Genomic DNA, 13,093 nt, shown 5'->3' with positions numbered 1-13,093 from the left:
AGATGGAGCTTGACGTACCGGCTCAGGAAGTCTATTCCAGGCATATGGTGCAGCAAGATAAAAGAAACGGAGTCTGGAGTTAGCAGTGGAGAAGAAGGGTGCAGATAAGAGAGATTTACCCAGTGAACGGAGTTCCCAGGGAGGAATGTAGGGAGAGATGAGAGTGGAGAGGTACTGAGGAGCTGCAGAGTGAATGTACTTATAAGTCAATAAGAGGAGTTTGAACTGTATGTGGAAACAGGAAGCCAGTGAAGTGACTTGAGGAGAGGGCTAATATGAGCATAACGACCCTGGCGGAATATTAGTCGTGCAGCTGAATTTTGAATAGATTGAAGAGGAGAGAGATGGCTAAGTGGGAGACCTGTGAGAAGCAAGTTGCAATTTAGTCTAAGCGAGAGGTGATAAGAGCGTGAATGAGGGTTCTGATAGTGTGCTCAGAAAGGAAAGAGCGACTACCTTTTTTAAATTTGGATTTTGCTCACACCTTTTTCAGTAGTAGCTCAAGGTGAGTTACGTTCAGGAACACCTAGGTATAGAAGATATGAACATTTTAAAAATTGCTGTGAAATTGATGGACTGATGATGATATTAGGCTGATTACAACAATTTTGAAGCTTCTTAAAATTTGATGGTCTATTTTTTTTAAACATGTAAGTAATTATTACAAGTTCTTGATACAGTGTGTATATTTCACTGCTGTAGTGTTATATTTTGGCATGTATTTGTTTTGGGGGTTTATTTTGAGGGGGAGGGGGGAGATGACATTTTATAAAGGCAAAATAGCATCTGTGAGCTTTTATAAAAGCTGTCGGAGCTGTCCGTGATGGAGCTCAAAATCTCTTGCAGAATTTACACTTCCATTGGAAATGGCAGAATAACAAATTAATACATTGAATCATGTACTTTGTGAAGGGAATTCAATAAACAGAACAAAAATAAAAGTGGGAGGGTGACCAAGGATACCAAAGACTGGAAGATGTGTGTTGGTAAAGGAATTTATTGAAGTATGGAGACTCGACACAGCATTGTGTTTCGGCCGTTAGGCCTGCAGCAGGAGTCTATAAAAAATGTATATCTTATATAATAATTTCCAACTCCAACGTTCTGAAGCTGACTCCCGTGGCACTGAAGGGTTCGTAGGGTTCGTGCTGCCTGTAACCATCTGTCTCACTGTCCCGCCCTCGCGTCATAACGTTATGACTTCGAGGGCTGCACACTGAGAGGGAAGGGGACGCAGCATAGTTGCCAGGCAAAGCAACGCAACCTCACAAACATAAGGGTGTTGTCACCCCTCCCTCCCTTCCAGTTCCAGGCCCCCTCCCTCTGATGTTTAAAAGTCATCTTCACTTACCAAGTCAGGGTTATGGCGGCCAGCAGCAGTGGTAAAACGCGTGCAGCCTCGGCCCTTTTCTCTCTCAGCTGTGGTCCCGCCCTTGCGGAAACAGGAAATGAGGGCGGGACCACAGCTGAGAGAGAGAGAAGGGCAGAGACTGCAAGCCTTTTACCGCTGCTGGCGGCCGCCATAACCCCAAAGAGGTATGTCAAGATTACTTTTAAACTTCGTAGGGAGGGGGCCTGGAACTGGAAGGGAGGAAGGGAGGTACGACGATCCTGGAACTGGGAAGGAGGGAGGGGGACCCTGGAACTGGGAGGGAGGGAACCTGAAACTCGGACGGAGGGGGGGGACCCTGAGACTCGGAGGGAGGGAGGAAGAGAGGGAGAGGTGGACCCTTAAACTCAGAGGGAGAGAGGGGAGACCCTGAAACTTGGATGGAGGGAGGGAGGGAGGGAGGTGGGGGGAACCTGGAACTCGGAGGGAGGGAGGGGGACGACAACCCTGGAACTCAGAGGGAGGGAGGGGGACCCTGGAACTGGGAGGGAGGGATGGGGGGACAACAACCCTGGAACTAGGAGGGAGGGAGAGGGATGACCCTGGAACTGGGAGGGAGGGAGGGGGGCACCCCTGGCACACACTCTGTCTCACACACACACTCTCTCACAGACACACTCACGCCCAGTCTCACTCACTCTCTGTCACACACACACACACTCGCACATTCACTCTCTCTCACACAGTCACTCTCACACACTCTCTCTCAAAAATACACACTCCGAGGAAAACCTTGCTAGCGCCCGTTTCATTTCTTTCAGAAATGGGCCTTTTTTACTAGTATACAATAAAAATTAAAAACAAGTCAAATACAAAGTGATATACAGATAAATGACACACACATACACAGATGTAAGGAAACGTAATAAAATGTATATGGGGATAAAACATAACTATATTTTAATTCTCTCAAACAAAATATAATGAGGATAACAAATAAATATTATAATATAACTTGAAATACGTATAAAATTTATGTTACTATCTTAATTTAAACACAAACACATACATTTGAAAAAATACAGCAAAAAAAAAAAATATGCTAAAAATGCATCGTCACAAATTATTGGGTGTGCATGTGCTTACTATGTTTCTAACATGTTTTAAAATAATCAAAGATGCATAAAGTGATTCAATAAACAGCATCAAAACCTGGATGCTGAAAAAATAAACTCATTGCTGTTCTATAAAGGCCCCAGGCCGTATATAGAATAGCGTTTAGCGTGGATCCCACTCCGGACTTACAGCTGATGGAAACAGTGGTGCCCAGGTTAGACGTGCTTAGATAGTAGTCTGTAACTCTGTGTGCAACTTTTCGGCGTGGCCTCGCCCTCTTTTGAGATATGCGCCATGTGGAGTCAGGCACCGTACTTATAGCATAGCGCGCAGCCAGTTGCGCACGCAGATTTTAATGAGTGCCAATTAACATCAATCTTTGGTTGTTGGTACTCGATTATTGATGACTCAGAGCGCATCCAGTTTATTTGCATGTGCATCTTAGAAGCACGCCCAAAGTTGAGCGCCATATATAGAATCCGTGGGTACATGTGTATTTTATATAAAATGTGCGGACATCATAGTAACATAGTAGATGACGGCAGAAAAAGACCTGCATGGTCCATCCAGTCTGCTCAACAAGATAAACTCATTTGTGTATACCTTACCTTGATTTGTACCTGCCTTTTTCAGGGCACAGACCGTACAAGTCTGCCCAGCAGTATTTCCCGCCTCCCAACCACCAGTCCCGCCTCCCATCACCGGCTCTGGCACAGACCGTATAAGTCTGCCCTCCACTATCCTCGTCTCCCAACCACCAACCTCTCTTCCCCCACCTGCTCTGCCACCCAATTCTGGCTAAGCTTCTGAGGATCCATTCCTACTGCACAGGATTCCTTTATGCATATCCCACGCATGTTTGAATTCCATTACCGTTTTCATCTCCACCACCTCCCGCGGGAGGGCATTCCAAGCATCCACCACTCTCTCCGTGAAGAAATACTTCCTGACATTTTTCTTGAGTCTGCCCCCCCCCTTCAATCTCATTTCATGTCCTCTCGTTCTACCGCCTTCCCATCTCCGGAAAAGATTTTTTTTCGGATTAATACCTTTCAAGTATTTGAACGTCTGTATCATATCACCCCTGTTCCTCCTTTCCTCCAGGGTATACATGTTCAGGTCCGCAAGTCTCTCCTCATACGCCTTGGAACGCAAATCCCATACCATCTTTGTAGCTTTTCTTTGCACCGCTTCCATTTTTTTAACATCCTTCGCAAGGTACGGCCTCCAAAACTGAACACAATACTCCAGGTGGGGCCTCACCAAGGACTTGTACAGAGGCATCAACACTTCCTTTCTTCTGCTGATCACATCTCTCTCTATTTTCTGTGTGTGGAACATGCTTTATTTATTTATTTATTTATTTGTAACACTTATACCCCCGCACTTTCCCACTCGCTAGCAGGTTCAATGCGGCTTACGTAGTACATCAAGATTACAAAGTGAATAGAATGAATACAGCTGTAATATAATGAATGAAGAGGTGGTCATTTGGATGTGGGTAGGTGAGAAGGGCAAGGGAGGAGGATGGTAGAAGTATAGGGGAGAGGGAGGCAGGTGTGTAATAGAATTATCAAGTATCCATCTTCAGTCCAGATATTTCCTCTGTGAAGGTGCCAGTACCAGATATGACTGATTTATTCCTGAATCAGAGTTAAGAGTTTGGCGTTACTGCTACAGATGTTTTCCTTAATAAGTCCTGCTACAGACTCTGCTGGGATCCTCTCGTGGTTACATGTCTCAGAGGAGCAAGTGGAAAAGCTGGAGAAACATACCATCTGTCGCACGCTCTCAGAGCTTCCCTTTGTGCACTTTATCCCGTCTCCAAGGAGAGGAGGAATTCTGCCTGTTGTGGATCCCAGGGCCAGGTAAGAGCAGCTGGCAAGGGATGGGGATCAAGAAATATGTTTAATTTGATCCGGTAGTTTCCCTCCTGTTTCTTTTGAGTTTCTGAGCATAATTGGAACCAGTTTCTACTGGGCTGCGGTGCCTTGAGTCTTCATTCACGAGTAACATAGTAGATGACGGCAGAAAAAGACCTGCACGGTCCATCCAGTCTGCCCAACAAGATAAACTCACATGTGCTACTTTTTGTGTATACCTTACCTTGATTTGTACCTGTCCTTTTCAGGGCACAGACCGTGCAAGTCTGCCCAGCACTATCCCCGCCTCCCAACCACCAGCCCTAGCACAGACCGTATAAGTCTGCCCAGCACTATCCCCACCTCCCAACCACCAGTCCCGCCTCCCGCCACTGGCTCTGCCACCCAATCTCGGCTAAGCTCCTTAGGATCCATTCCGGTGTCCTCATTTTTTTTTTCCCTTCCCACATGCACATATACAATTATTTGCCTGTTGGCGAGAGGAGGCAAACAAACCTTTAAGAGCACAGTATCAAGGCCCCAAATTCACTCTAGTAGCCTTGCTGCTCTTTTGGAGTGGCTAGGTTCCCAGGAAGGAGAGCATCACCCTTCGAATGCCAGGATGTGTCTTCCAGGCAGCGTGTTGACTTCTCATAAAGGATATGATTCCAGGAGTGGGCTCTCAGGAGGGTAGGCAGAAGACTGCTGTTATTAGAGAATGAATTGTTAGGAATGAATGTAGCTTCTTGCTTTCCAAAATCCTTTCTAAGAGATGCAAGAGAGCTTAGTGGTTAGGGTGGTGGACTTTGGTCCTGGGGAACTGAGAAACTGAGTTCGATTCCCAGCACAGGCAGCTCCTTGTGACTCTGGGCAAGTCACTTAACCCTCCATTGCCCCATGTAAGCCGCATTGAGCCTGCCATGAGTGGGAAATCGCAGGGTACAAATGTAGCAAAAATAAAATAGATACTATTGGAGATTCTACATGGAATGTTGCTACTATTGGAGATTCTACATGGAATGTTGCTATTCCACTAGCAACATTCCATGTAGAAGCCTGCGCGGCCACATTGGTGATCTGCAAGGGCCGACTTCTACATGGAATGTTGCTAGTGGAATAGCAACATTCCATGTAGAATCTCAAATAGTAGCAACAGTGGAGGAGTGGCCTAGTGGTTAGGGTGGTGGACTTTGGTCCTGAGGAACTGAGTTCGATTCCCACTTCAGGCACAGGCAGCTCCTTGTGACTCTGGGCAAGTCACTTAACCCTCCATTGCCCCATGTAAGCCGCATTGAGCCTGCCATGAGTGGGAAAGCACGGGGTACAAATGTAACAAAAATAATAAAAAATAAGCGTTGAGTAGGAACTGACTGTTGTGGTAGACGTGGGTATCAAAGACCTAGGAAGGTGCTGGAGTTTCCGGAGGCCAAATTAAAGACATTGGATATGAGATTGAAATCCTGAACCTTCAAGGTAATATGCCCAGAAATATTCCCAGTTCATGTGCAGAACACCAGAGGGGTAGTCTGAGGTCCAGAGCGTCCGTGCATGGGTGAGGAGAGATGATGCAGTTTGTAGGGCTCTAGATTAATTAACTACCAAGGAATCTTTCCGAGGAGGGAGGAGCATATTGTGATGGGATGATGAGCTTCACCAGATTGGAACTTAGTTATTGGTGTTAACTGTGAAAACAAGGAGAGGCAGTTTAAAAATTAGATCGAGGGAAAAGCCAATAATGGTTTGTGAGTTTCAAAAGATACCACAAAAACTAGCCCAGTGACTCAGGCAGCAAATGCTGTGCAGTGTCATGAAGGGATCGACCTGGGAACCTTTCTACGTCGGTTCTTTCACGCCCTGATTTGGTTGGGGGTGGGGCTAGGGCTGGGGAGTATTAACCGTCATGGTCATTGCTCAAGGGTGACAGATAGTGGTCAGATTTAGATCCCATTATTGTAGGGAACTGGAAGGATCCTTGCTGCATTGTCCCCAGCGGAGGACTGTCACTTCAGTGACCACACTAAGTCCATTATTTTAGAAAAATATTTGCACGTCGATAGCACCATTTACTCATGTATATTGCAGACAGGTGTAAATACTGGTTTTAAAAAGCCACCGTTGACACATGTAGTTTTAAGGGGATGTGCTTTGGGCATTGTTTGAACAGGACTAAAATCTATACGTGTAATCTCCATTTTACTTGTGTATGAGGGAAAAAATCTCATATTGGGATTTACACCTGCCCAAAGCATATATGTGTGGGTTTTGTTTTTTAAGGGTTTTGTTTTTTTAAGTGCTCATTTTGGAGGAGAGGAGTGGATAACTGTGGTGCTGTATCAGTGAGCTGGGTTCCATTGACCTGCTTCAGTGTGTATGCCATCAAGCAGTAGCACACTCGTTCTCCGGTGATGTCAAATTTATTTATTTATTTATTGCATTTGTATCCCACATTTTCCCACCTTTTTGCGGGCTCAGTGTGGCTTACAATATGATATGAATGATGGAAGTACAATTTGTTACAGCTTGGTTATGGATTACATTGTGAAGAGTTATGCGAGACAAAGTATTGTAGACGAATATAACAATGGATGAAAGCCTTGAAACACTGGAAGGAGACAGCGAGAAGCTACAAGGGCATTATGTGTGGTATACATGTTTCTGTGAGTAAAGGTATGAGTGAGGTGAGATTAGGGGGGGTGAGAGTTCAGAAGTGGATGTATTGATGCATTAGTGAATAGTGAGTGTGGACTTTATGTGTTTTGGTTTGAGTTAACACCACCTCTTTAGTTCTATCTTCTGAATGTGGCCACAGGTGTTTGTCCAAAGGGGTATACCCTGCCCCTTGGGAGCCCCTTGGAGCATTGGTGGAGCACCTCTAAGCATTGATAAAATAGTGTTGTAGATCTAAGGTTTATTTATTTATTACATTTGTATCCCGCACAATTCCCGCTCATCGCAAGCTCTATGCGGCTTACATAGTAACAAATCACAAAATCATGAAGTTAACAATGATTTAAAGTATTATGTAACAATAAAACATAATTAGACTAAGGTAGGTTGTAAGGAGAGGAGAGAGAAGCATGGTTCCTTCCTGTGGCTATCTGTGGGAAAATGCGAAGGTCAAATCTAAAGATACTGTTTAGCTTTCCTAATTAAAAGCCTGGTGGGTAAACATATGACATCTGGTGTGAGCCAGGCTGTGTCCACTCCTGTTATGGTGCCTCAGGAAGAAGCCCTCCTCAGCTCTGCTAGTGTCTCCACCCCCCCCCCCCCCCCCCCCCCAAGCAAATAGAGCGTTAGGAATTATTCAGAAAGAAACGCAAACAAAACTGAGAATATCATTATGCGGCTGTAGGTCCATGGTGCAAAATGCACCCTGAGTTTCCTGTGCAGTTCTGGCCGCTGTGACTCCAAAAGGTTGTAGCAGAACTAGAAAGTGTTCCGAGAAGAGCAACAAAAATTTATAAAGGGGATGGAACACCTCCCTTACGAAGAAAGGCTAAAGAGGTTAGCGCTGTTCAGCTTGGATAAAAACAGCCAAGTAGGGATGTAGCAGATGTGTATAGAATGGGGAGTGGGAGTTGACATTTTTTTTTTAACCTTTCAAACAAAACTAAAACAAGAGGACACACCATGAAACTAACAGCCAGCAGGCTGAAAACACATAGTTGAAAGTATGTTTTCACATTGCACACAAGCTGCGAAAACTGTTGCATGAAGACGCAGTCAAGGTGACTTAACACCTTTTCCCTCCGAGAAAGAACTGCACTGGCTCCCAATCGAAGAACAAATTGCCTTTAAAATCTGCACCCTGGTTCATAAAATTGTCTACGGCGAAGCCCCGGGATACATGACAGACCTCATAGACCTGCCAACCAGAAACGCAACGGGATCAGCACGAACATACCTAAATCTTCACTACCCAAGCAGCAAAGGACTCAAATACAAATCAACATATGCATCCAGCTTTTCCTATTTAAGCGCACAACTATGGAACGCCCTGCCAAAAATAGTAAAAACAACGTACAACCACCTAAATTTCCGGAAAGAACTAAAAACAAACCTGTTCAGAAAGGCATACCCCACCGACCCAACATAAAAGCCCGAGCACCTGCAACACAACAAAACCAAAAATCGTAATGGACGCACCCCAACTTCCCTCTTCCTTCCTAAGTTCCCTAACATACCTACCTTACATGAACCTCTTCTACTACAATAACACCTGTATTTGTTCATTCCGGAACTGGCGAACGCCACTACGGTACCATGTAAGCCACATTGAGCCTGCAGATAGGTGGGAAAATGTGGGATACAAATGTAACAAATAATAATAACACTGCACATTCAAAAGAGGTCCGGACAAGTTCCTGGCGTAAAAGTCCATAAGAATAATTAGCCAGCTAGATTTACGAAAGCCCATTGCATATCCCAAGCTATGAGAATCTGATCAACCTTTTGGAATCTCTTGCGTATTTGTGACCACAAGAATAATTAGCCAGCTAGATTTACGAAAGCCCATTGCATATCCCAAGCTATGAGAATCTGATCAACCTTTTGGAATCTCTTGCGTATTTGTGACCACTGTCAGAAATGCGAGGCATGGCTCAGTGAACTTAGTCTGATTCAGCATGGATTATCTTGCATCCAGGCATGTAGGACCATATTAAAAGCCTGGTTAGCAATGCAGGTGCCAGCTCTGAATATTGGCTGGCACCTACATATCTTCCGGTACTGGCTGGCACATTTCAGATGTTCTCCCTGCTTTCTTCAGACCCCCTCCCATCCACCACCTGACAAGGCAAGATCCCCTCCCATTCCCCCCTAGTCAGAATAGGTCCCCCTGAACTGTCTGGTGGTCAGTGGGGCAATGAGAGCAGGAGTGAACTTCGCTTGTTCCTGCCCATAGCGACTCCATATTCAAAATGTCCATAGCAACCTTTTCTCCTGTCACCATCGCTCCACTGAGACACTAAGGAGTTTAAGTAGGCCCGGGGTGGGTGAAAGAGGTACTGGACCTTTTGAGGGCTTGCCTTGTCAAAGGTGGGGTGGTGGGAGGAGGGTCTAGACCTTGCCAGGGGGATGCTGGGAGGGGGTCTTGTCTTTGTTTGGGGTTGGGGGGGGGGGGCTTCGGACACGGACACAGGATTTCTGTGGGTCCCAGCCCACGGAACTCTCTACACTTTGACTGCTTCATTGAACGCTACACATTACTCACTACCACTCTACGTCTCATGCAGGATATGAACTTTCTATATTTGACCGTCTAACTTACTCTATAATCTACTCTATCATTTATGATCTTTAATGCAAAACTACTTTGTAATTTACCTTATCATTTATGAACTCTAATGCCATATCAAACTTTGTATTTCTCAACCCGGAAACGGCGATCGCCACTCCGGCACAATGTAAGCCACATTGAGCCTGCAAATAGGTTGCAAAATGCGGGATACAAATGCAACAAATATTCAGCTTGGATTTGCATAAGGGCCGACGGCCTGATGCACTCTGGTCAGCTGCCAATATTCAATGTTGATGCCCGTATATGACCCAGGATTAAATATCAGGGCCTAAGTTAGCTGACGACATTCGGTGTTTAAAAAAAACAAACAAAAAAACCCCACACACACACACACTGACTGCTGCCAGTTGAATATTGACCAGTATTTTATGAAGAAGGTGTTAATGTGTGGGGTTTATTTTCTGAACTACATTTCCGTGCATAGTCTGAACAGCAGAAGGAACTTACTTTTCATTTCCCCTCCCCATGAAGTCTAGGGCTTGGCCCACTCTTGTTTTTGATGGCCTGCTGCTGAATTTCTGATGTCTCAGTTGTGTAAAGTCATGCCCTGCACTCTCTGTTTCTCCTTTCTCCAGGTCTGTAGAGATACTGGATTCCCAGGCCCAGACTCCTCTTCAGGGTAGCGTCCCAACTTCTCCCTTGTCAAACGTGTATTCAGCATCTCCTGATTGGCCTCCTGGTGCCTCCTTGGCAGATCTGGTGGATCCCGTGATGGATGAAGTGTTCTTGAGAGCAGGTATTGAGGCATCTCTGGAAGAATTCAGCCCTGCAGAATCTTCTGAACTAAAACTGTCCAGATCAGCTGTTTCTTCTCTGCGGTACGTGTGTGTGTGAGGCAATGGTGTCAGCTCTGTGGATGTTGAAGCATCCCCCAATATTGATCGAACTGTTTGATTTCCATTGGGTTTAGCACCCCCAGTCATTTTGAAAAATTGGCTCCTATGATGTGAGGAAGGGGTTATCAAGTTACAATAAAGGGAGAATCAATGAAAAAGGGGACCTGGAAGTGAAAAGAATAAGGCTTCAGGTTGGGATTTTTTTTTGTGGTTGTGTGTGTGTGGTTGTGTGTGTGTGGGGGTTAATAGAAAATCGACAATGCCCATATTTTTGGAGGTTTTTACATATGGATGGGCTGTGCAGGTCCTTATCTGATGTCATTAATTATGTTACTATTCATTTCCAACTGTATTTCCAAACTAAACCCTAATCCTATGAATCTGTCTGTCACCGTGTCCTTGACCCTAACCCTTATGTCTAACTGTAAATGTAACTGAAACCTTAATTTTAACCCAACCCTAAATGTAAATCCTTACCCTGACACTAACCTAATCCTAAAGTTTTTCTTAAGAGCTTATTTAGTTTTTAACATATTCCCTGCCCCCCCCCCCCCCCCCCCCCCCAATATTCAAAAACATTTAACCGGCCAGGCACGGCACTTAGCCAGCTATATCACCCACTGAATATCAAATGTGACCACGTGAATAGTTGGTATATCTTTGGCTGGTTTTAACTGGCCAGCGCTGAATATAAGCTAAAAGTAAACCAGACATTCAATGCCCGTCTTTGGAAACAGCCCGGCATTGAATAATCCAGGCTCACAGCGCAGACCGCTGCTGCCGGCCGCCGTAACCCCGACAAGGTTAAGTCAGGATGACTTTTAAAATTCGGAGGGAGGGGGCCTGGAACTGGAAGGGAGGGACGGACGACCCTGGAACTGGGAAGAAGGGAGGGGGGAACCTGGAATTGGGAGGGAGGGGGACGCTGGAACTTCCCTTAAAAACATTAATGGCAGAAGGTGATTGCCTCGCTAGCGCCCGTTTCATTTCAGTGAGAAACAGGCTTTTTTTTACTAGTCTTTTCATAAAATAATAATAATATAAAATATAAATTCCAAACCGCAGCTAGCTTACGTCTAGAGAGAGACTTTTTCTATCCCTGTCTTCTGAAAAAGGTGTTGAGATCAGCACATTACACTTAATGCCTCTTACAGTTGCATTAATTCTTGGTTTTTGGGGAAATGGGGGGGAATGTTGAAGGTCATTTTTGCCTGTGCCTCTTGCTTCCTTTTCCATCAGGTTAGCACAATGACCCATTCAACTTGCATTCTTACCTGTCGCCCTTCCCTGATGGACTGGGTGGTCCTTGTCTTGGGTCTGTGGCACTGTTCCGCATTTCACATCTGGATATTCTCTCCCTCTTATCCCTATCACAGACTGCAGCAGCTGGAGAAAATGGGCTTCCCAACTGATCAGGCTGTAGTGGCCCTAGCAGCTACAGGGAAAGTGGAAGGTGCAGTCTCCCTGCTGGTTGAAGGTCAAGTTGGAGATGAGATTCTGGTGACGACAGAGGGAAGACCCCGCCACATTACCTGTGATGCCCAGGGCCAGGGCCATCTCTCTGCAGAATGAGAACTTACCTCCTTTAATAATATTCACCTGCGCTATATCCTGTATTGTCCAGTCTAGTGCAGAGACTTAAGTGCGCTAGTGCTACTGAAAAGCACTGAGAATAGCAGTGATCGTGTTATCCAGTAGAAAGGTAGCGAGGAAGCAGGGGGAAGAATTTTTCACACTGCTTCTATGGTAACCTGAAGGCATTTTTGTGTCATGCAGTGTAAAGAGGGGGGGGGGTTTGTCCAGGACAGTTCAACCTTAGAAATTTCAGTGCATTTAACATTTCCTTCCAACACCACCCAGCTCCTGTGTTTGTCTACACGAAAAGGGGAACCTTATCTTTACTAGAAAGGAATTGAATTGACCAATGGAACAATAAAGCGTCTGCCACTTTGGTACCCAGGACCAGTGAGGTATCTAGAATTCTTTTCATGTACCAGGGTTCCCTCTCCAGTAAGAGGGTTGCAGACATGGGGAACTAGTAAGTTTGGAGGCACTGACCATGTTATGAAAAGGCTGGTATCTCTATTGTGGAGTGGAGGAGTGGCCTAGTGTTAGAGCACTGGTCTTGACATCCAGAGGTGGCCGGTTCAAATCCCACTGCTGCTCCTTGTGATCTTGGGCAAGTCACTTAACCCTCCATTGTCTCAGGTACAAACTTAGATTGTGAGCCCTCCTGGGACAGAGAAATATCCAGGGTACCTGAATGTAACTCGCCTTGAGCTACTACTGAAAAAGGTGTGAGCAAAATGGAAATAAAAAAAATATTGTACAAGTCTTCCAGCAGGCTTGGCTCTTACTGTGTTATTTCCACAAGTGACTCATTTGTTCGCTCTAATTAACGGAAGAAGTGAGTCAGTCACGGCCTGTGCATCTTTGTGCCACAATTTCTTTTTGGTCCCTTTTGCATCCCTTTAATTGGGAGGAGAGGAGGGTCGGTGCATTTCCCTAGGGCAGGGGTTTTCAGCCCATTGCTCAGCACATGCTCAGCCGGGGAGGTTTTCAGAATACCTACAATGAATGTGCATGAAATAGGTTTACATGGGCGTGGCTATTGGTGTCCTCTTTTTTTTTTTTTTGTCAGGGCAAACAT

The 13,093-nt window shown here is 45.3% G+C and overlaps 1 protein-coding gene across 1 annotated transcript in view; it reads left to right on the top strand.

Moving 5' to 3' along the window:
• RHBDD3 (rhomboid domain containing 3) overlaps window positions 1-12,415 on the top strand; it is a 39,054-nt gene extending 26,639 nt beyond the window's left edge. The window contains exons 5-8 of the mRNA XM_030218214.1: window positions 4,155-4,314; window positions 10,183-10,425; window positions 11,820-12,012; window positions 12,044-12,415. Of these exons, the coding sequence (XP_030074074.1) occupies window positions 4,155-4,314; window positions 10,183-10,425; window positions 11,820-12,012; window positions 12,044-12,085 (638 nt within the window). The 3' untranslated portion in view covers window positions 12,086-12,415. The remainder of the gene's footprint in view (window positions 1-4,154; window positions 4,315-10,182; window positions 10,426-11,819; window positions 12,013-12,043) is intronic.
• Window positions 12,416-13,093: the final 678 nt, after the last annotated feature.

The sequence above is a fragment of the Microcaecilia unicolor genome, chromosome 11 (genome assembly GCF_901765095.1).
Source record: "Microcaecilia unicolor chromosome 11, aMicUni1.1, whole genome shotgun sequence".
Lineage (NCBI taxonomy): Eukaryota > Metazoa > Chordata > Amphibia > Gymnophiona > Siphonopidae > Microcaecilia > Microcaecilia unicolor.
This window is presented reverse-complemented; position numbering and strand designations above follow the sequence as displayed.